The 24812-nt window shown below is 40.6% G+C and overlaps 1 protein-coding gene across 2 annotated transcripts in view; it reads right to left on the reverse strand.

The window, feature by feature from the left end:
• Positions 1-14602: 14602 nt before the first annotated feature.
• Positions 14603-24812, reverse strand: part of cntn5 (contactin 5) — a 135215-nt gene continuing 125005 nt past the window's right edge. For both annotated transcript variants that reach the window (XM_049576274.1, XM_049576273.1), the window contains exons 19-24: positions 18836-19070; positions 18641-18750; positions 18333-18519; positions 18050-18162; positions 15971-16139; positions 14603-15495 (exon numbers count right to left, since the gene is read on the reverse strand). In XM_049576274.1, coding sequence (XP_049432231.1) covers positions 15392-15495; positions 15971-16139; positions 18050-18162; positions 18333-18519; positions 18641-18750; positions 18836-19070 — 918 coding nt within the window. In that variant the 3' untranslated portion in view covers positions 14603-15391. The remainder of the gene's footprint in view (positions 15496-15970; positions 16140-18049; positions 18163-18332; positions 18520-18640; positions 18751-18835; positions 19071-24812) is intronic.

Below are 24812 nucleotides of genomic sequence, written 5' to 3' on the forward strand. Positions count from 1 at the left end.
TTTGTTATCTTGTGTTAGCAATAGTGATGTCGGTTTGATCTGGATCGTTCAGGGCTATGGAATATTTAGTCATTCATAATTTCTCACTACATCTTAGCCTTCCTTACCTTTAGGTGTACTGTGACTACAGGTTATACACTTCTATTTAAAATCCGTTATTGACCATGAGAAGCAGGTAATTATCTGTTATTGGTATCAGTTGAAAAAAATCCATATAGGTGCATCCTCAACTAAAACAAACATAACACTCATATTACATTTTAGTTTTTCATAATGTAATACATTTGAAATTAATGAAATAGAGAGACGGCTGGGATTAAGCAATGCTACTTGCAGAGTGCAGTACACCATAATTTGAACTGGTGGTAGTAATAATAACTGCCATTTGATATGTTTATTTAGGATCATGATTACAATTGCTAATCATTCTCTCAGATGGCTGTGTGTGTGTGTTTTTTTTTTTTTTTAAATCAACATATGGGAGGATATTATGAGCATCACTGAATATTAGGGGGGTGGGGGGTGGTATAGTATGATTACTTACTGCCTTTGTGCAAGCAGAAATCTCAGACAGTGTCTCAAATCTGTGCAGATAAACCTAAAACTGTCAGCGTGGCCAGACACAACCATTGACGGATACCATTTTGTATCAACTTGCTTTACAGGAAGTTAATTTAGAATTATTCTTTGCTTTCATTTTTGCTTCAAGTAGAAGCTAAAAGCTTCGTAGTTTGTGTAAAATGGCACCTTTAAACAATTGATTTATATATACCATGATTACATGTCTGTTATGCACGTCAAAAGAACATTTCATATTCTGGTGCAAAGTAAAACACGCACGATGAATATGAGCAACACACTCAGTTCACAACTTCACAAAGTAGCTGTGACAACACATCTCACAACAGACCTTTCATTTGAGCAGTTATCTGCCACTTTGGTACACACTTCCATGACATTTTCACCATTTTGTAGCATGTTTCACACAATAACATAATATGCAGAGTGGGTTCACAGATGCTTTCAGCTGTGTTGTCAAAGGAAATCTTTGATCTGTTTTTTTCTTGCCTTTTAAGGTCTATACCATAGTACATTATGTACTTGCATGCATACTGCCCTTTCTTTCATCCTTCTTATGGTAATGGTTTCCATCTTGTTAGCGTTGACAGACTTTCTGAATAACAATACAATAAGCTTATTCATCTTTTTACATTAAATGCTAGCTCCAAGGAATCATATGAGTTAATTGAAATCACTGTGAACAGTGAATAGAGGCTGTTGTTGTTCCTTCTGTTTTTTTAATTGAGACCAGACTTAATGAGCGGTTCATGCTCTCTATACATTCCATGTGGTTTGTCAGATAATACATTTTGATTTCATGCATCATGAAACAAAGAGTGCTTCACTGAATTATTTGAAATGCTCTTTCAGGACCAAAACACTTAGTGAGTATTCAATGTCAGAATTACAGTCAGACAGTTGCTATTTTAGTAAATGAGTATTGAAGTGACACAGCTGTTGTTGCTTTGCACATTGCAAATTCCATTTGAAAATCAGGCGCATTTCAGTCGGGCTAAAGTAAGAGCACAACTGCTAAGTTGCCAGTGTGAAAGGGCTTCAACTTTCACACGTGGAGATTCTCAGATCTCTTCTACTGCAGAGGCTGGAAATTGGCAAATATGGGGCTTTCTGATAATCCAGCCAATTTAGTCTTGGAGAAAAACAGCAAAAAAATGAGCGAGGAGACGATGAGAGTGTGGCCTCTTTACTGTTTTATTACTTAGTTTCACTTTAAAGGAACCCTCAGATTGCCTCAACTGATCCGGGTTTTACTGTGGCCTGCCACCCAGGGAATCTTTAAATCAGGTAATATGTCAGGCCCGTGAAAGGTTCGCTGCACCTGGCTTTACTGTAAAGTAGGCAATGAAGCTGTAAAAGGCCAAGCAATGAACTAGATGCTCCCTTGCACAGCCAGACTCCAGACCAAGGATAAACCCAGCATTTACCTTTCTCTCCTACCTCTATGGAAAGTAGAGGGTGGGGGCTGCAGCAAGGTGTTAGCGACAGGTCAGGACAGTTCAATCCGGGAAGAAGCCAGTGCATTAAAGGAACTGATGAGACTTTGATTCATCTGAATCTAAAAGCAATGAATAAAACATTAGGCATTACCTTCAGATCCACTTGTTATTGAGATCTTAAAAAACTGAATTTACCCGAGATAAAGGCATCTGTGAGGCTGGACTGATTCAGTATGATTTATAGACAAACAGGAAAGCTCTGAGAAACGCATGTAGCTCTGTCAACTTACACCGCATATTCAGCGCTACGGGATCACAGGTGCACCATTAAAAAATGACCCAGCGAGCCTAATTTTCAGTAGGAAAATGGTTACTTTTAAAAGAAGTGAGAGCAGCAACAGCAGCATGTTTCTCTGCTCAGAGACGGGTAAATCCACCAGGCAACCTCGACACAATTAGATGTGACCATCTGCAGGCATCCTGCAGTCCCTGGCATCCAGGCTGGTGACAAATGTCAAAATCTCATGTACTGTATGCAACATCCTGGTGATTTACTTGTGTTTTTCCACAGATGCTTAACCTTCTCACACTGTGTTCAAAAAGGAAAGGTTATCTTTCCTTCCCATTTAAGAACAGCATAGATAATATCTGAGCTTTGAACTAAAAACTGAAATAAAACAATTGTTGCCTCTTCTTGTAGGGAAAGTTAAATGTCATATATGACACATTGGATGGATTACTGTAAAGTTTGGCACAGATATTAATGCTCCCCAGTGGACAAATGTGCTGAATGCATTTCCTTCATCATAGGAAATATGCAAAGACACTTTTTAAACATTTCAAATCCTTTCAATCCTTCTTCCCCACCTTTCTTGGTGCATATCCAAGTTTCTTGGCAAACAGAATTAGGAGGTCAGAAACGCCACAGGTTACTTTTCATCTCATTACCAACTATCTCTAAAATGAACCGGTGAATTCCCATCAGCCCAAGCTGTATTTTCTGACTAATGTTAGCTTTATAATGCCAGATTTTCCGCTAGACTGCCAGTCAGAGAGGAGCAAACCCATGAACCAATAATACAAAATTCTAACCACCATCTGAGCAAAGTGACTTCAGCAGCAACAAAACACACAGCATGAACAAAATGCTCTTTTCTCCAGCCAAGAATAATATGTGTGCAAATGTAGTTTCCCAGAGTTTGGTGGATCACAGCCCTTAGCTCAGTCCCAGTAGTCAAGAGTTTGCATTGATTAACATAAACTCTCATTGAGGTAGCTTAATCAACATTCTAGCATAGGAAAACTTGGAGTCGACCGTCCCCACCATTTTACTAACTTCAGTGAATTGTATGTATCACTGGAACCTTTACTTTAAAGTAGCTGCTTGCTGAGGTACAATCAGTTCTATATGATGGGCAGCCTCGATGTTTCCTTGTTTGATGATTTGGATATGATGTGCTGCTCTGTAGGACCTGAAGACTACAACATGTGGTCTTTGGTACTGCCAGAGTTAGGTGAGCTAGCCTGATGGCTAATCATCTCACAGATTCAGCATTCAACGCCAGGTGGGAAATGTAGGATTATTGTACCAGAGACTCAAAATTATCGTATTTTGAAGAAAATTATCGTACATCCGTCATAACCAAAATAACAATTCTACTGATGCGCTATAGGCAATTATACAAGTTTGTTTCGACCGAGTCCGATTGGCCGAGAGGCATTCTGTGAGTGCTGATATAGAGTAGGCTATAACATCACTGGGACATGTAACAGTAAAATCACTCCGCTCACAGGTGTTATAAATATACATACAACCTTTAATTAACCAACTGTCACACTCGCTACATTGACGCAAACTGACACTATAGCGTTACACCAAGAAGATGGATATTTTCGGTCATAGGCAATCACAGCCGTGACGATATACAGAGTACAACATCACTCCCTCTCGTGTGATATTGCTTAAATATAGTCACTCTAGTGTTTACTTTTTTCCATCTTCCTTGCTTCTGTTTTTCCTCTTCATCTTCTTCTGTTTTGAATCTCATTCTCGCTCAACTTCCTGATGGGTCCTAGCGCCTTGTGGGGCGGGTACAGCCAAAGATACTGACCATTCAGTCAATCGTGCTCTTTGTTTAGAGACAAACGTCACCCGTATCTCATGCTAAGCAAAGTGTGATTGGCTGGAAACATGTCACATGGGAACAGATGCCTTCAGGGCTCACAAAAAAAACCTCTGGCATACTGATAACAACCAGACATTCATGAAATGGTCAAATTATCGTACATTTGGCCTTTTTTGGGATTATTGATCGTACATCATACAGAGGGCCAAATTATCATACAAATACGATAATTATCACACACCTGGCAACGCTGCACAGATGACCTGAACATGGTACTTCCTCCCAGGTGAGTAATGTTCACAAGGCCTACTGGCACACATAAGTGGGCGTGTCTGAACCAAAGCAAGAGGTTCCTCAAAGTGGTAGATCCCTACAATGCTTAAATGCAAGACATTTAGCTTACATGTTAAATAACAAGCTAAACGTTAATTACTACGTATACCATGTTATTGTTTGAGTTGAATTTGATTCAAACTTAAAAAAATAATAATCAACCCTGTTTTAGCATTCAGCATTTACTTTTAAGTGCACACAGGAACCTGAACCAACCAAAAACATCTCTGTTCTGTGTATAATGTTGGCATTACACTTGTCATACACATTGACCTGCATTCATGTAGTGTTGGAATAATTGGAAGAAGAGTTCCTGACTGAGAAAATTCACCTGAATGCCCCTGAAATCGAACAAGAACTTGGAAAGTCTGAGAAAATGGTACACAAGTTGCTGAGTTGATGTCATATGTGCAGAAACTAAACTTGCAGTTGATGTTGCTGTTTATCAGTTCACATATTGAATTGGATAACTTCATTGAAACACACCATCTATTAACTGACAGTCAATACGGGTTCAGAACCGAAAGATCCACATCTCTAGCACTGATGGAATTAACAGAAGAAATAACCAATTATATAGATAACAAGAAATATGCAATAGGAGTATTTATAGATCTACAGAAAGCATTCAACACCATTAATCATGATATATTGTTTAAAAAACTAGAAAGGTATGGTATAAGGGGGGTGGTGTTGAATTGGCTAAAAAGCTACATTAACAGCAGGCAGCAATTCATACAAATGGGTGATTATAAATCGGATATGTTAGGCATTACTTGTGGGGTCCCACAGGGGTCAGTGTTGGGTCCGAAGCTGTTCATCTTATACATCGATGACATCAGTAGAATATCAAGAAGGATAAAATTTGTCCTATTTGCGGATGATACTAACATCCTTTGTTCAGGGGAAAACCTGCAGCAGCTTTTGGAGGTGGTCACAACAGAAATGGATTCACTAAAACAGTGGTTTGATATTAATAAATTGTCACTAGATTTGAAAAAAAACTAAATGTATGCTATTTGGAAACCCAAGTATACCTGACGGCATGTAAGTAAAAATAGGTATTGATAATGTTAACATTGAAAGAGTATAGGAAAATACATTACTGGGGGTGATACTGGACCACAAAATCTGCTGGAAACCATTCATTCATTCATTCATTCATTCATTCATGTATTTTACTATATGATATTAGGTTTTGACCATCATTTGCTGTCCATGTAAAGTAACCTAGAAAAGTTAGAGAAGTTATTTCATTGCATTAGCCAGGTAAAGTAATATTTTAGCAGTTTTGGGGGATATACTGCTGCAGCAACAAGTCTGGGACAAACTGTTATTGACATTTTGTTTTAATGCTCACAGCTCTTTTATAGCATCCATGTTGTTTCCACAGTCCAACTTAAAGCCCATGCACACACCAAAGTTGGATGAACAATTTCTAAACTTGATGAATGGGACCACCCAACAAGCACATGAATGCACCATTACTGCCCCATAGTTTCAAATTGTTTCTAGCTGAGCATCACTTAGACATTGATGTTGCACATTTATGCTTTTATCAGGAATTTGGCGCCCCTTGACCTTTCCTCTAGTGCCACCATTCAGTGAAATGTTGGTCACCTTCATACACCTATACAGTTATCTACATGGCACAATTCTGACTGTGAAAGTAACAGTTAACTGGGGAGATTATAAGGTCTTGGCAGAGGTCTGTGCTGAGCTGACTGCGTTCTTGCTTGACCTTTAAATCTCCTTATTCAGCCCTCTTCCTCCTATTCCGGCCTACATCGCACTTAGATTATCCCCAGATTTACAAATACATCCCATTATGTTTCTCACACAATGGGTGCGGAGAAAAGTAGCTGGATCTCCTAATTGAATCACTACCTTCGCCAATCTGCATGGATTTGGCTGAGTTCCAAGATTCGTATAAACAGATTGCCATATGTGACTTTTACTTCCTGAAAGGGTTTACACCTGCACTGTATTCTTGGAAATGTTGATTTTGCGTTTGAGCAGCATCACACCATTTTTTAAAGAGATGCAGACATCATGTAGTTATATCCCACAACCCTGCAATAAATGTGAGCTTTCTTAGGCTTATAATATTAAGTTGTGACTATGACAAAAATCTTTTTACTTCAATAGATAGGGCTTTGAAGAAAGAGATCTGTACAATTCATTTCAGTATTATATTTGGCAAATGTTTGGGAGGAGAAAAACACAACTGAACTACAAGGGGTGGAAAGTTTAATTAACAGGATTTGTCATTTTTTCCTTCCTTCTCAGATTTACTCTTAAACGTGCCTCCCTAATGAAGCCTCTCAGCAGGGCACTTTTACTTTTAATTTCTTATGAGGGAGGGCTCACAGCATATCAAATTAGCTGGTGTTTCTTAAGAAGTTTCTCTCTAATCCTACACCATCTGCTATCACACAGGCAGGAGCATTTGTTTTGGAAAAAAAATTAACTAAGATTTGCAACTTTCGTTCAGCTCTAAATGCTGTGTGTTTGATGATGACGGCGTTTTAAATTCCTGCCTCTAAGAAAACCATCATTGTATGCAAATGTACTTATACTGAAGCACATCATCTGGATTAAATAATGTTTTCAAAAAACATAATAAATGGTGTTGCAGAGACAGCAGCAGGCCTGTAAAACCAACACTGCAGTTCTATAGCATACTGTAGCCCACAGGCAATAGTGCTGCTAAAATGTAAAATATGTTCTGGGAGCGGCGCTATAGAAGAAAGGCTGTTCGGTCATTACAAGCACAAGGGTTTATCCGCGTGGGAGCGTGAATGTAGTTAGCAAATGTAATTAGTTTGGCAGCTATGGCAACATATCTTCTGTGTAAAGTGGACATTTTAGGGTGGATATCGGGGAAAAAATCTTGTTATGGAGTGTCTAAAATGAAACAGCTTCATCTTCTGGGGAGCTTAAATGTATTCCCTAAATTTTATTGTAAAACTTTTTGAACTATAGTTTTTTCTTTGGTGTAGTGCTTCAGAAAAAGTAATAAAATGGAAACATATTTGTCAGGAAATCTTAGACGTTGCACAGACTACCAGCCAATTTTTTTTTTTTTTTATTATTCATTTATTTTCTTATTTGACATATCAGGATTGTATCCAGATTAATTTTAGGAAGTCTGGACAGTGACAGAAGGAAATCCAGTTTTCACAAATCTGACCAAAACCCCATCTGGAAGTGGTCTGAAATGCGTCTGAGTCCGGACGCTCTGGCCTCTCAAATTGGATTTCATAGTGTCTTTAACCACAAGACACAACAACATTCAATCCAGAGTGATGGAGGAGCTGAGCAGATCCAAGCTGCTTCTTCTGGATAGATGCCAAAATAAATTGTTTGGAGGGCAAAATGATGGACCTCTATTTCTCATGCTTCAGCAAGGCAAGGCAAGGCAAGGCAAGTTTATATGTATAGCACAATTCAACACAAGGTAATTCAAAGTGCTTTACAGAGACATTAAAAGCAACAAGACACAATTTAAAACAATAAAAACAGTCAATTAAAAAGGGAAATAGAAATTAAGATAAAATACAGTAACATAAACTAAAAACAGGCTCAATACATTGCATCTAAGAGCACTGCAACATCCCCAGTGTTGCTTTGTAGTAAATATTGCTTCGTTACCAGACAGCAGCCCATGCAGATAGGTTAGTGATGTCTAGACACAAAAATCTGATCTGATTACTTGCAGATAACAGTGCGGGGTGTCTGTTTTCAAGATCTGATTTGAGAAACAAATCAGATTTGCCTGCAGCCTTTCAGGGACCTTGAACTCTTGACCAGAGTATTGGATTAATTGGCTAACTATCTGATTTTATTGTCTGGGAACTAGTGGAGCAAAAAGGGGACATAACAGATGATGAATAAGTTGTTGATGGTACAATGAGGGTGATTTAAAAAAATCAGACGAAAAAAGGAATGATTCTTTTATGTCCTGCAAAGCTCAACAACACAACACATTGTGCACTGTGGCTTCCAGACAACACAGCTGGTTTTAGAGGTCAAAAGACAACTTCAATTATAACTTCAATAATTACTGGACTGGTGCAATACAATGCTGGATGTTGACTCTCTCCGCAAAGCTGCTCCTTTAATCCCTCTGTTCACAGTCTTCAGCGGAACATGGCACACTTCCCTAATTCTCATTCTCTGCCATCCCTGCCGCTGCCGGGGGGGACCAGCGGGCTGAAAATCCAAACATCACAGAAAACCTCCTACAGCAAACACAAATTAGCTAGCTGTATCAGATGTCCCAACAGTTATATTTTTACATTTATATACAAAAAACACAGAATGTCTTGTACCACAGCAGAGATAGGGAATAACTCAACTGATATCTCACTCAGCAGCTTAGAGAATGATCCTATCTGGAGAATGTTTCATTACCACAGAAGGTTCCACATCACACGCAAGCTTTCAATTATACTATGAGACTATTAACCAGACATACATTGGGAGGAAATTATGAATGGAGTACACTTAATTAAAGCTTATTGAGAAAAATTGCAGACAAAATTGAATTAGGGTGAAACCACAATTATGGTTTTTAATTCAATCTCTAAGTGGTTCAAAAAAAGACAATTCCCTAGAACTTAAAGAGTCAGTGTGCAGGATTTAGAAGGACATATCAGCAGAAATGGAATATCATATAATACTATTTTTAGTGTATAATCACATGGAAATAAGAATCATTGTGTTTTTGTTACCTCAGAATAAACTGTTAATATCTACATTTACCGATTTGTAATGTGAAACTGCTTTATTCAGAGATTTTACCAGTTTAAATCACCTGGTCCATTTGTTTTGGAGAGGACAGACCTCTGCATATAATTTGTCTCCGGGTAAAAACCTCTTGAACAATGAACGATTTCTAACTGGAAGAAGTCTCAGCTGGTTGTAGCCCTCAGTACTAGACACCACTAAAGCCCCGTTTCCACCAAACACTTTTGGTATGGTACCTTTGGAACCAAAAGTAACCCTTCAGACATGGTATCTAGACCCAAGTGTTTCCACTGCAAACAGTACTATTAAATGTGGGAGGGGCTGCTCTGTCCAGCACTCACTGTATTTCCTCATTACCCGTGACACAGAAGGAAGTCTGCACCTCATTTATCGTCCACAGAATGAGGCTGCACACTGGAATTTGCAGAACAAAATAGAACAGGCTGCAGTGAGAGTCTTTTTTGATAGAATATTTGAAAATAGCGGGTTTGTGCATTTAGTCCTTGTCAGGCAAGCTCAGGTGTTTAGCGTTGCCTGATCCCACAGGAACAACGCTCCACGATTCTTTCTTTTTCTCCGAGTGAGGATAAGAATATATGCCATTCCCGTAACCCGTTCAGTATTAATAAAAAAAAAAATTCTTTTTCTCTGACTACAGCTGCTGCAAGAGGCAGCAAAACATCCTTTGGTTTTATAGTTCCAGTTAACTGATATATGTGAGACTTGCCACAGTATGAACAGTGGTTACATGAGCCTCAAAACCAGCCACAACTCAGCCCTGAGCAGAGTGACCGTCCGCTATTGACCAATCAACAGACTGCATCGCATGTGCGGTGTCATCAACAGCTCCTCCCACAAGTCATCAACAGCCCCTCCCATTGTGGAAGGCCGCCTTGGTCTGTTTAAACTAAAAGGGTTCCACCAATATGACTACCCTAGGAGGTGGAAAATTGGGCACCTTGGATCAACTCGCCAATCCACCTCTGTGTGTACAAACGCTCGCAGCTTGCCGGCAAAACGGCCCAAAATTAGCGGAAAATCTGGCTGTGTAAAAGGGGCTGTAGTGGAAACAGAAAAAAAAAGCGCACCGAACTGAACTGTACTGTACTGCTCGGTGGGAACTGGGCTTAAATCCCCCCAAATCTTATACACTGTTCCTTTACTTGCACAGACACACTGCATTACTTCCTAATGTGTTACAAGTTGACTCCTGCCTTGACGTCACAATCCCTGAAAACTTCTCCCATTACATTTTACCACTTTAGTGCCATTTACAGTGTCAACTGTTAAAAAAACTAAACAGCTGTAATCCAAAAACAGTGTGATTTAACAATTTTGGTAAATGCAACTCAGTTCTTCTTCAAACATCAAATGCAAGACAGAAAATTACAGGTTGCACAGAAAGTCTCTTAGCGTATGATATTACAGTTTACCTCTTACCGCAGCAGCAGCGTCTGTTTGAGGACCCTACTCTTCCGGCAATTTCAGGATGAGTGTTAAACTGTGACCTGCCTGGAAAGCATTCACAGCTCAGCTCTCAATCACAGAGCAAATCCTTCAACAACAATGCCACGAGACAATTTAATACTTGACTAAAAGCTAAAGGATATTTGTGGATAGATAAAGACAGAAGTAGTATCAACCGATACTTGCTAAAAATATCATACTTAAGGGTTTCTTTTGAGGTATATGGTTTAGGTTTCAGAGAGTGTGGAGTGTCCTCCAAATGAAAAGGAGTGAGAAACTTTACATACCATGTACGAATCATGTCCCCTGAATCTCTATTGGACTGTAAACTATTAGTAAAATATTTATTGGAACAGCATTACCTTATAAATAAAGTATATGTGCATGTGTCCTTCATCTTCCAGTTCCTGCCGCCCTGACAGTAAGCTTCCCTCCTGTTGGAGTGTCCTTGGAGCAGAAATGTTGAATCCCTCAGCTTCAGGGTTGCTGTTAGATTATGGGTGTTGCTAACCCTATCAAGCAAAGAAGTTTATTAAATTTCAGAGTAGTGCCACTCCTGAAGCCTCAAGCTTATACTGATCTGACTCTTTCCCCTTCAAAGACACAAAGAAGCATGAAAAAAATGAGGTGTTCAAACAGATTAATATAGAACAGACACTGACACTGCCTGTATATTGAAATTAGCAAAAAATATTTAATGCTAATAGTGATTAATAGCAGCCCAAGCTTCATACACCACAGCCTAATTAAAATATTCTTTTTTTATTGTACAAAACCCATTTTGAAGTACTCTGAGCTGTGGAACTGACTCGTTGTTGATCTCCAGCAGAATACATTAGCCCTAAAATCATCTAACACTACTGTAGATAACTAAAAAGTGCAGTATATCCCAGTATGCACTCACATGCACACTCACACAGACACTGACATTAACCTAGGGGGAGTTCATGTTTTAATTGCTGACACTATAGCTTCTGGCTCTCTGAACCAAATGGGTCCCCTTGCAGGATACATAATCCATTATCATAAATCAGATGCTCCAACACAGACAGGTGCTGCATGAATAATTAAAGGTCGGTACATTAGCACTTGTGTGGAGGTATGTGTTTGAGCCGACGTCATTGAACAGGCTAAAAGCACCGCAAAACCCCTCCATCCACATTAAACAGCTTAATGCTTTGCACTACAGACGGAAATGATGTACAAGTTAGAAAGGGGAGACCAACCTCGCCATTCTCCCACTCCAAATGTAACCAAAACAGAGAGGTCTGAAAGAAGAAGAGTATCCACGAGATAGACACTGCTCGGAGCAGTGTTCGTCCTCTGTTTCTCTGTGTGGTCCTATCTCTTGTGGTTGAGCTAGTACCCTTGTCTGAACCTGAGCGGGTGAGCCAGGTTACTCTGACTCTGTAATGGAGAGTCCAGGGAGCTGGAGGCAGAGCAAGCAAAAGGTCTGCTCAAGCAAGCAGGTTTTAGGACTACAGATCTCCATTCTAACATTAATTACACTTGAGGCAAATTCATTTGGATTTCTGCCCAGTGAGAGATAAGCTTTTACTGCAGACAAGGCAAGAGAGGAGCCCGAGAGGAAGGAGAGATACTCTTGATGCTGCCCTATTTGGCTCTGCAGTGGTTCTTTTATCACAGAAAGTTTTGTGGCCTCTAATGCCACGTGTGTGGAATTCAATCAACTCATACTTTACATAACACTTGGGAAAGGCCTCTCAAAGTGCACAGCTGTCTGATAGACCAGCGACATTTAACAATTACAGATAAAATATTGAATAATTAATGTGGGAATTTGATGCTTTTTTCTTTCTGCTAATTGAATGTCTTGGGACCCTGGACTCTTTGCAAGCAATTTGAAAATGTCACCTTAGGCTTCAGGAAATATTGTACAGACTGAATCACTGTGACATAGACAATTGGCGATTGATTCCAGTCGGCAAACCTGTTAATTTCTGTTGTCATTTTCAGCTTTCAGCAATTAGATATCATTTAACAACATTTCTGCAGTGCTTATTTTATGTTCTGTGTTGCTTTGCTACCATCTTTGATAAACCAAATCTACTGGCACAGAAGCTAAGAGATGTACTGCTGTGGACAGGGGCAGCAGCAAAAAAGTGTTTTAGCCACCTAATAAAAAATAAAAATAAAAATCAATATTTCAGTTCAGAGGTCCAGTGTGTAGAATTTAGGGGGATATATTGGCAGAAATGGAATAGAATATAATAAGTATGTTTTCTTGAGTATGTAATCACCTGAAAAAAAGGAATGTTGTGTTTTCTTTACCTTAGAATGAGCCGGTAATATCTATACAGAGGGCAGGTTCTCATCTACCGAGACCACCGTGTTGCCCCGGCATGTTTCCACAGTAGTCCAGAATGAACAAACCAAACTCTGACTCTAGATCTAGGGCCATTCGCCTTTTCACTTTGGCCAGCATTTGTAGTTGCCCTCCGCCTTGGATAATCACATTTTTTTTAATATATTTTTTAAACATAACCCTGCTTTGGTGGCACAGTGGTGCAGTGGTTAGCATCGTCTCCTCACAGCTAGAGGGTTCTTGGTTTGAACCCAGGGGTGGGGGAGCCCTTCTGTGCAGAGCTTGCATGCTCTCCCTATGTCAGCGTGGGTTTTCTGCGGGTACTCCAGCTTCCTCCCACAGTCCAAAGATGTGCAGGTTAATTGGTGACTCTAAATTGCCCGTAGGTGTGAATGTGAGCGACCCCCGACAGGATAAGCGGTTACAGAAAATGAATGAATGAATAACCCTTCTTTATTCCATGTTTTTACCTTTTTAATTGACCTGAATGAGAGGAGAGGAAAACATCTTTTGGCTCTCAGTATAAACCCAACAAACATCTGGATCTTTTGCTGTCAGAGAAAAAGTTGAGCACATATTAGCTGGTGCTAGGCTAATGGCCAGTCTCCAACATGCCAAACAGCATCGAAGAAACACTGATTTGTAACATCTGCTTTATTCAGTGTTTTCACCGCTTTAATTTACCCGATCTGTTTGTTTAAGAGAGGAAGTGGCCTCTGTGGATAATTCGGCTCACGGTAAAAACCTCCTGAACCCTGTGGATCAGAAAAAAAGGTGAGCACCCATTAAGTTGTCAGAGAAAAAAAGTGAACACAAATTAACTGGTGCTTGTCACAGACAGGCCAAACATCAGGGAACCATTTATTTGTAATGTGAAACTGCTTTATTCAGTGTTTCACCTGTTTTAATCACCTGAGCCGCTTGATTTGGAGAGGAAGAAACCTCTGTGGATAAATCACCGCACTGAAGGAATTCCAATCAGGAGAAGATCCAGCCGGTTCCAGTCTGCAATCCTCACAGCTAGACACCACTAAATCTCCCTAAATCTTACACAACGTTCCTTTAAATGTACGCTGTATTTGGAATTTTTCCCCACTTAACATTAGCGTAACACACTCACTGATCTATGCAGAGGTAGACCAGCAACTCCCGTGTTCTGTGAAGTAAAATGAGTGTTTTTGTCAGTGGAGTCTGGTGGCTGCGGGATAACTGTCTTAGTTCCCTGTCAAAAAGGGTGTCTGACAGCAGAGAAAATATTCTAAATATAGCGTACACCTAAACTGATATTGATTTTTTGGGGGGACTCTTTATAGGTGGCTAAAATCGGACCAACTGAGGCAGCATTGGCTCAGCCTTGTCTTATTTTATGTACATCATGTGGGGGTTTTCTACCCTGAAGTTACTGTAGACAAACATTGTGATTCAGTCTGAAGGCAAAATCATGACCTGGTTCATTATAAAATAATCAACAGTCTGATTCATAGTAGTATTAGTATTTGTAGCCCTAGGACATTGTCAGAAACATTTTTGAAAGTTAGAAAATACAGACAGCAAGCATTTAAAAAATATACATCACATTTATTTGTACTGACACCAAGAGTCCGTACAGAGTTGTCTTTGTCTATTGATGTGTTCGGGCACTACAGGTGGGAACCTGTTTCCTATCTCCATACATCCAACAGTCAACAAACTGTATCACCAAGCATTGCTTAATCACTACCAAAAACAGAGAGTTTGACATAGCTGACACACACCACGGTGTTTTTCTCTAAAGGTAACACAATGTACAAAAAGCAAGTCTGGAAATAGTAAGATTCTTGGTTCCATAAAAAACTTTTTTCCTCCTCAATGTGTGAATAAGAAAACAATGCACTTATCTCTACTGAGCTTCTGCTGCATTGCTTGTTAGGCAGCCAAGGGGTAAATTGATGCAGATAAGTAATGAAAAGAAACAGGCCGGCTGATCCCTGTATTACTACCACAGCAGCTTTCGAGGAATTGTTCATGCTCTGTAGAACCCCAGAGCTGTAGGAGCCGTCTGGAAGCGGTTAGATTCCAGTCAATGAGAGGAACACATGATGTTAAAGGAAATGATTAAACAAATCTTTCCACGCAATGTACACTACAGTACAACACTATTGTGATGTTGGAAAGAACTGTGCAAATCAAATGTCCAGGGCTTCAGAAGAATCAGGGAACTTAAAAGGATGAACTCTGAAGAGCCGCATGGTAACTGGCAGACTCAACCCCCTTTGGCAGGCCTCAGGCCCTTTGGGATGGGTAAGGCCGAAGCAAGCAGGCAGTCAGAGGGAATAAGGGAGCGGAAGACTGGTGGCTCCCTCCATGAAAATGAGGATGGCACACTGGCCTCACCAGGAAGCTGAAGGCACCAGAAGAACCAGGAGCAGTGCTGTCCATGTTAGGCTCTGTGGCAGGCAGTGCACTGAGCACTGGTTGCTTTTTGCTCGAACACCTAAGGGAAGAGAAGGGGAACAGTCAATACTAATAAAAACAATTCAATTTTAATGCTGAATAACTTCATTGATCTTTTGAACGGATTGTACCAGAGAAGATCGGAGGTGGGAAGACATTTTTCGCTGAAGAAAACAAGGACAGTGAAGGAAAACAGAGACAATGAAGAAAACAACAACCCATTGCCCCGAGAAGCTAGCTGGTAATGTCACACACAGGACTGCAAACTTTCTGTTCGTCCTGTTGCTTGGAAGTTAATTGGCTGTGCAAGAGTAGGAAGGTTTGTGTGGGTGAGGTAATTAAAACAGTATTAGCCAAAGAAAACTTGGCTCGCACAACAGCTGCGGTGACTCAATTAAGGGCAGAACATAAGATCGCTACAAAGAGAAAATAGCCCGTGCATAGCGATTGGATCTCAGAGGTCATGCGACGGAGCGTATGGCTGAGAGGGGACAACTAACTAGCTTCGAGCTTACCAGAGGAGGTGACCACTCGAACTTGGGAGCTGACCGCTCCCTCTCCCCCTTCGCTGAGGGCGCGCACCTCAATGATATAGGTGCCTCCCTCTGGCAGTGAGAGCATGGTGGAAGGGTTAATGGTTCTTGTCACCTGGTTGTGGCTTCTGCTCTCCTGTTTGACTAACACCTGCAGGACATTAAATAGATGGTAAAAATCACACTATAATTTCCCTTTGTCCTTTAACAGTAACAGAGTCATAAAATGAGTTATTTTTGGTTTCCAGGAATCCCGAAGTTAAAGTCCTGTTTTATTTTTCTGCATAAACAATGTTAGGCAAGGTCAGCAACTAAATAGCTAGTTCTTTAAAGGGACAGTTCACCCCAAAATCACTCTCTTACCTGTAGTGCTATTTATCAGTCTAGATCAGTCTCATTTGGTTGTGAGTTGCCGAATGTTGGAGATATCAGCTGTAGGGATGTCTGTCCTCTCTCAAATATAATGGGAGTAGGACGCACTTGGCTTGTGGTACTCAAAGCACCAAAAAATGCATTTGTAGAAATCAACAGCGATGTCTCTCTCCAGAAATCATGACCCGCTTACTCAAGATAATCCAAAGACCATGTTGTGAGCAGATTCATGTGGGAACTATTTTCTTTCTACCAAACTACATCCCTGAACCGAATCACCACGCTCAAAGAAAGTGTGCATCTACTCATGGATGACAGGCTCGTGCTTGTGACAGTGTGAAATGTAAACATAAATGGCCTCCTACCCAGCTTGATGAGCTAGCAGTAGATGCACACTTCCTTCTGCACTGTGATAGGATTCAGTAGAAACAAAGTAGTTCTTACATTAAACTGCTCACAACAAAGTCTGTGAATTAGCTTGAGTAACTGGGTCATGATTTCCAAAAAGGGACACTGCTGTTAAGTTTTTCAAAAGTATCTTTTTGGTGCTTTGAGCACCACAAGCCGAGTGCCATCTAGTTCCATTATACTGGTGAAAAGGCAGACATCTTTACATCCGATAGTCTTGCCACCAGATAATCAGAGATCTCCGCCTTCTGATAGCCTGGGGACACTCCTTTCTAAAGTGTGTTTAACACACCGGAGAAAACGGCCGGCAACAAAGCAACGCCTCTTGCATTTTTGAAAAGGACACGCCCTCCCAGAAATGTGCACTCCCCCTTTTCTCGTCCGCAAGGCAACAAACACACAGAGAGCTTGAAAATGGATGCTGAGAGATTTAACTCCATTTAATCAAACGTGTGCTCAGTCCACAAGATTGTGGAAATGAAGGACTTACAGCAACTTACAGCCATTTTGTACTGCTACACGTGTTTCTAGTTGGACTATGTTTACCAGTACAAGAGTTCAGCGAGCCACTAAAGGACCGCCCTGCGGATTTAATATTGGTTCCACCCATCTAAACACAAAATTAGGGAGAAAGTCATCAGTCTTTGGGTAAGCAAAGTGTCTAAAGACTGACTTGTGAGTCTATACATCCGATATCTCCACCATTCAGCAACTCACATCAAAACAATCTAAACTGATAAACAGCACTACACGTAAAAGTAAAAATAAGTATTTTTGATTCTGGGGTGAACTTTTCCTTTGAATACAAAGTCAAAGTTAGTAAGAGTCAACTATTATTTACCAGGGGACATTTTAAGTTAAAAATGTTCACTTAGATTGATTTTCTTGCATATGCTGAAATTGGCGAGCTGAAACTAAGGTTTACACTTATAATATATTCAGTGCTTTAAATCGATTCTCCTTTCGGATTCTAGGTCAATGCTAGATAAATTCATCAGCATTTTTGTGATATATTGTTTAAAAATGTGATGATAAAATGTCATGAATTCACCACAGTTCTGATTTGCCACTGGGTGTTCCAGTATTTAGATCTTGGTTTCTTGCTAAATTGGCAGTAAATGCATACATGTAAACTGATGGCCATACCATAAATATATAGCACTGTTAAATTATGCAGGAGACCTCTGGAACTAGCAGCTTTTTACAGGCCTTGCATGAATGTTTTCATGAGTTTTAATGTTATGAATCTGAAGAAACATAACGTCAGAGATTAATCATTACCATGTACCCGATGACATCAGACTCATTGTCTTTTGCCTTCACTGGGTCCCAGCTTAAAGACACATTGTTGCCCTCCTGAATCCACATGAGGTTGGTTGGTGGTTGAGCAGGAGCTAAGAAGAGAACACAACACTCTGAGTGCAAATTAAAACTGACTTTTAAACAGAGTTTCAACCAACTAGGTCAATTACTACCCTTTTTACAGGAGGATTTGGAGCGAACTTAACAGGTAGCCTCTATTCCATATATAGTATGACGTGATTAGTGTCAGTGCTGTACTCACGGGCTTTCCTGGTCTTGGCTGTGACAGCAGTGGTGGCAGGACCCTGGCCGATGCTGTTGAAGCCTTTTACAGTGATGAGATACAGACTGTTGCCCTCTAGTCCTGTCAAGACCATGGACGTTTCGTTTTTCACAGTTCTTTGTTTTTTCCCCGACTCTTCCTGCTCCATGTCTTTCCAGTAGCTGACCTGTTATACCACATGAATGACTTTGAGAAAATAGTGTTCTCAAACCTCTCATACACAGAGGTCAGATACTGTATGCAAATGTATGAGTGAGCACAAAAAAATGAAAGCAATTCACATGCACCTCATATCCTCTTGGTCTTCCGGGTCCAGGATTGGGCGGTTTCCAAGTGACTCTAATTTCCGATGAAGAAATACTGTACGCTTTCACGTCAGATGGTGCCTCCCTGGGCTCTGTGAGACAGGTCGAAATGGTGACAATCATAAAACTATTTTCGCTGTACTTTTAAAATCAATGCAACCACAAAGACTAACTCACCCCCCTCAGCAGAGTGGATGATGACGACTTTGCTGAATGGTCCATCTCCCTTATTGTTGTAAACTCCAACCTTTACCTCAAATGGGGTGAGGGGAGGGAAGGTCTCGTCTCTGTATTTGTACGTTGTAGAGTCCGCAGAGGTCACCATCTTCTCCTTCCAGCCTCTGGTTCCATTGGCACGAAATGCAACAATATACCCAAAGCCTTCACCATTTTGGAATTCCTCAGACACAGGCTGAAAATATCAGACAGAAAGAAACAATCATCCAAGAGCATCTTTCACAGAGATTTGGTGCAAACCTGGCTTACTGTGCCAGCACCAGCACTGTACAGCTCTGTGACTGAAGGTACATCATTTGCACATTTTCATATTTAAATTGCCGCCTCTGTGCAAGCACAGCTCTCATTGACAACATGACTTTTTTTCAGCTATGGTAGTCCTGCATAACCAGCTTTCAATTTCCTACCCATTTACCGTTACTGTCTGCCAGTGTTAATAAAGATGCAGTCAGTCTTGAGGAATGGAAACAAATCATATCTGGCTCAGTTGTGCCCATTATGTAGCTATTTATCTTTCCATGTCTGACAGGAGGATTTTTGGGACACAGGTTCTGTGTGCTGGCTTCAATGCTTATCTGTGGTTTTCCTGAAGTGGTAAAACTGGGAGCTGTCTTCCACAGCTGCTCCGTGCTTAATCAAGTCAAATGCCAATTCATTAAGTGAGCTAGAATTTAATTAAAATGCGAGCTGCAGGGATTAAATCTTTGGCTAAATCTAATAAATGACAAACACCTGTACACCTGTTTTTGGCAACAAAAACTCTGCATGCTTTAATGTGTTGATTTGCATAGGCTTCAAAGTAATATTGTCCCCTGTAGGCATCACCCGAATTAGCCATGTAGTCTACAGAGGGATTGGAGGTGGATGGAGATGTAGTTCACATTTCATTCAACAACGACCAATCACCATGACTGCCTAATTACAGGGAAGATCAGAGAAAATGAATTAGCTTCCATCAAAGTTATTATCAGAGCTGGCAATGCTTTTAAAGACGTGCCAAGGAATATGGGTCTTTAAAAAACAGCATGAACAAATTAGCTAGTTAAGTCTAGAAACACTTGTGGGTATGGGAATTGAGACAGTCACAGATAAGTGTGGACACGGTGTGAAAGGACTGATATAGCGGATGCAAGTCTTGTGGATGAAATTGTGGGGCCTGCTGGGCTCAGTGACGATGACTGTGGGGGCATCACTAATGGTCCTCCCAATGGCTCCCTGCGAAACAGCAGTCTCTCACCGTCGACTCTAATGAGACGGCTGAATGAAGCTGCAGAGACTGTTTAGTCATTCATCCTGCTTAATAACCCTGCCCACCATGGCCGTCCAGGCTCTGACAACTCTCCACAGATGATTGGAGAGGCAGAGCTGCCATGCGCTCACATGCCTCGACTGCCAAAAAGGGCTAACATTCCTGCTCCGTCTCCTTTAATATCCATCTCCATTGATCACTGACGAAGTCCTGATTTATTTCCAAGAGCATTTAACAGAAACGGGAGGAAATAGGGCAGAGCTAAAACGACTTAAAATGGCAAGTACAAAAAAGGAGGACACTGCATCTAAGTGGAGCGTCTCAGCATTGTCCTGTGATACTCTTGAAAACTGACAGACTTATTGATGGGTGACCAATTATTCTACCACACAATGGGCAGGGAGGAAGAACTGTAATGCTTCACTATTGTACACTCTGTACTGCAGAAGTGATTTGATCTGATCTGCAAAAATGTCTGAATAAAAACAAATGAGCAGATTAAAAAATGCTTGTACTCCGTTTTATGCAGTGGCACTTGTTGAAGACACTAATTGTTCCAATCATGGAGGTTTGTGAATGAAAAGCAGCAAATATACAGTTTCTGGAGTCTCATTGAAAAAACCACTAAAGGCATACCCTTCTGATTTTCAACCAGCTTTGTATCATAATAATGTGGGTAGTATGTGTAAATGAACTGTGGTAAACTTCCCTCCATCTGAACAGCACCCAGATCTACACCTACTCATCTCCCAACGCATTATCCAGCAGATTTTTGCTGACTCTGGGTCTGCTTCAAGGCCCCCAGGAAGTGTACTGGGCTATGAAGTAAATGTTCATAGTGTCCAAAGAGTGTAATTACACCATCATGTGATGCCCTGTGGCCAAAAATACTTTTTTCCCCCATTAACTTGCATGGCAAAAGAGACGTCTAACAATTAGTGGATACATTTCTTTGAGCCTCAAAAACCCCACAAAATGACTTGTTTCACCATCAGGATTTGATCCATTCAAACAATAACATTAAAAGCCTAGCAGAGCCACACGATTGAATCATTTTATCCCCATTCAAGTTAGTAAAGCACTTAACCAGAACCAGAACAGAAGTTTCTAGAGTGCCTGCTCTATTGGTCACACAATGTGGAAGCAGTGCCGATCATTACATCCATGGCTGTTGCCTGAACTACAGATTGTGCACCATGTGTAAAAGCAGATCGAGAGAGGGACCCGCCCCCCTCTCTTTCTCTCTCAAACTCAGACCAAAATCCAATCAAACTGTAAAACTCAGCAGTGCAGATCAAATAAAAATCTATTCTACTACTGTACCACCTATCTCTTGCTAAAATGTCCTCAGAAACATATTTTGTGCACTGTTTGGCTGTTATATAAAAATTTCATGAACAGGAAGCGGGCGCCTTATTGTTTCCTGTATTGTAAAAATGAAAGCTGAAATAACTGGCATAAAATGGCTTAAATAATCAGCGCTGATAAAATATGAGTCAAGATTATGTCACTATGTTGTCTATTTCTCACCTGAAATGTTTAAAAACACATTTTAGCTTACCATTAAACTGTAATCTGAGATCATTTGTTACCACCCGGCCGCCACATTGTTCCCTGTGTCAAAACCAAGCAGGAACCTTGGGGGCTGCATAAGGAAGCCAAAGTGGAAGTACCAAAAACTGCAGTTCCTCAAATGGCCACTTGAGGCTGGCTCCAGAAGCAAATAAACCTATGTTAAAAGGCCCAACTTTACCACAGAAATAAAGGTGTTTACAGCCTAGTACAGTTTTGGTTTCCATAGCTAATTTTGCCCTTCAGGACAACTGTACTTGTGTGACAGGCTGTCTGCGAGGCTTCGCTACAGCCTATGAGTCAGATTCATCCCTCGCTCTACCACAGCTCCACCCACTCATCTAAATATGGTCACTTCTGGCTCAGACATAACAAGATGGCAATGGCTGACATGCTGAGCTCGAGGCTTCAAAATATCAGTATTGTGCTGTCATGGTAGCTACAGTACATCCATTATTTGATACAGTCTATGGTTGTTGTTGAAGGTTTTCCACCTCTTGAGCAAAATCAAATGTCACAGCCCTTTTCCTTTATTTTCTCCTGTTATGCAGCACCAATATTCAAAGTATCTGCATCTTTCTACTACACAGACAGCCCAGCTTTATGAAATCTTTCCCACAGTAAAATACTTCTTGAAGAAAGAAATTGTTTGGCTAAGAATAACTTTTTGTAATGAGTCAAATTAATGTGTGGCTTCAAAGGACTCTTTATTTGGGTTTTATATCCAAGTCAGCTCCAATTGGGGTTTTGAGTCACTTTAAGTATCCCTTGATTGTTCCTCCAACATGGGGTCCTGCATTTATTTATAAGGAGGTCGTCATTGTGTTATACTAGCTACTCTAATGACACTCTTTATATAGTATAACTCTCATTTATAAACAGGAAATGGTCTCCCACCAAACACCATCCCATCTGGAATGGACATTATCCCCCATAATGTGCCACTGAGGGGCACTTCTCCTCATGTGAAGGTTATCTTCCCAGTGGCAGTTGGGCTCCCATACTTAATAACTACAAGAATAACTGTCAGTTGCTTCCACATCTGTTCACTGTTCCCCTGTTAATATATCCTTCAACTGATCTCAATTGCAAATTCTCGGCGTTGCTCATAGTAATTCTGTACATGCTGTGCCCTGAACCTGGCTGAGAGCCAAGCTGTCCACTTGGAAACAGTTCACACTAATATCCTCTTTACTTGGTGTGAGAGTTATTAGGTTTTGTACAACCATCGTCAAGACTGAGGTTACAAACAGATATTCATAAACATCCCTGGATATATTGGGAACGACTCTGGGATTCAAGGTTAATCATCATTGTGCCTCTCTGGCGGGACCAAATTTAAAATTCACAACATCTTAATCACTGGCCCGGCTGATGCAGCTCTGTGTAATACACGGCCCAGCTGGCCTTCTTTGGGCTTTGTCAGCAAATTCTGCAGACGTGTCCAAGTTGTGCCCTCAAACTCTGAGACCCTGGATGGTTAAACAAATTTCCAACAGAATAAAGTGGGACCCTGTTTAAAATGCAATGAGCTGTGATCCCGGGGTTGTGCTGCTGTTAGTGATAAAGCAGGAGTTTTTGCCCTGCTTGTAAGGACAATCTGCAAAACTAACAACACTTGGACACAAGCTCTTTAAATCCAACCCAGTCACCAAAAGAAAATGTTGTCATTGCACATTACAGCAAGTGACGGATATGTCTTTGTCATCAAGAGGTTGAGGGGATGGTGGATGTATGTCACCTATGTTAGACATCTGCCAAGCTGCAGACCGCTCTTCTTCAACAAACAACAAACCTGCTTGTGTTGGGAGTCATCGCTGTGTTTCCAGCTGCTTTTTAGCAACCAAACATGAGTGTTTTTTTACAACCCGTCACTGTTTTTTCACCAGGGACAGTGCCAGAAAAAGCGACTGTTTTTTTACCAAAACATTGCTGCAGCATTTCCTGCATAGATAGTGTCACAAAAATATATTTTTTTACAGAGAAAAACTGTGTATTTTAGGCCAAAATATAATCTTTTCCTCACCATAGCCAAGTGCTTTTTGTGCCAAACCAAACTGCATGTTGATCACAGTGTGGTTGAAACGTGAAGTTCAACAAATCTGCTACATAATAACATTCAAATGTAACATTTTCGGGTTTGCAAAAACCTACAATGCCGACATTTTTTCTGGCTGTTGGGTTGTTAAATCTTACAGTCAGGACAGCCACTGACAGACATTGAAAACACAATACATTATGTGTAAAGTGCATCAACAGATAACCAATAATCTTTTAACAGTCATTTTTTAAGTCAATTTCAGTTTTGTCTTTAATAATTAAAATATTTTTCTAGTTGTATTCATTTGAATAGGCTCTATTTGTTATACTAATGCTTGTATTATATTATTCACTGCTGCCCTGCCTGTATTTCCCTTGAGCACAATATAGTTAAATCTTTATCTCACACAGGTGCTTCATCCTTGCAATAACCACTTCAACCTTTGATCTCGGGGAAGAGCATCCTGCCGGAGCGGACTGAAGCACTTCCTCCTCTGGTTTGCTCCCTCATTGGAACAGTCGAAGCCTTTCTTTCAGCCTTGACCTGCTCATACCCTCCAATGTAGGAATAAAATTCAGTAAAAGCAAATCAAAGAAAATCATGTAGAATACTGCAGCAGATGGGTCGACCTTGTCTTCCCTCTCAAATGGAAGAAAAAGCTCCCTTTGTCCTAATGATGGGCGCTCACCTGAGCCCCCTCACATGACCCTTTCTCCTAAAATCAGATATCTGTAAAGGCTGTAACCTCAACCTTTGTATTATCCCACTGGACATAATGTGCATCTCTCTTGCCCTTTTCTGTCAGACGGGTCAAGGCTTCCTGAGAGTGGAGTGCATCCACACCTGGGCTATTTTACCTTTGTTTCTACAGCTGCGCTGCGATCACATTTATCTGCTGCAGAGATAACATTACAGTATGGAACTGTATGTGTACTCCCTTTATAGCTGAGTGCATGCTTCTCCAACTTTGGAACAATCATTCAGCAACACATCAAGACATAAAGACAAGGGAACGCTGACACAAGCCAGATTCAGTCACAACATACAGTCACTAT

This window comes from Epinephelus fuscoguttatus, linkage group LG5 (assembly GCF_011397635.1).
Source record: "Epinephelus fuscoguttatus linkage group LG5, E.fuscoguttatus.final_Chr_v1".
Lineage (NCBI taxonomy): Eukaryota > Metazoa > Chordata > Actinopteri > Perciformes > Serranidae > Epinephelus > Epinephelus fuscoguttatus.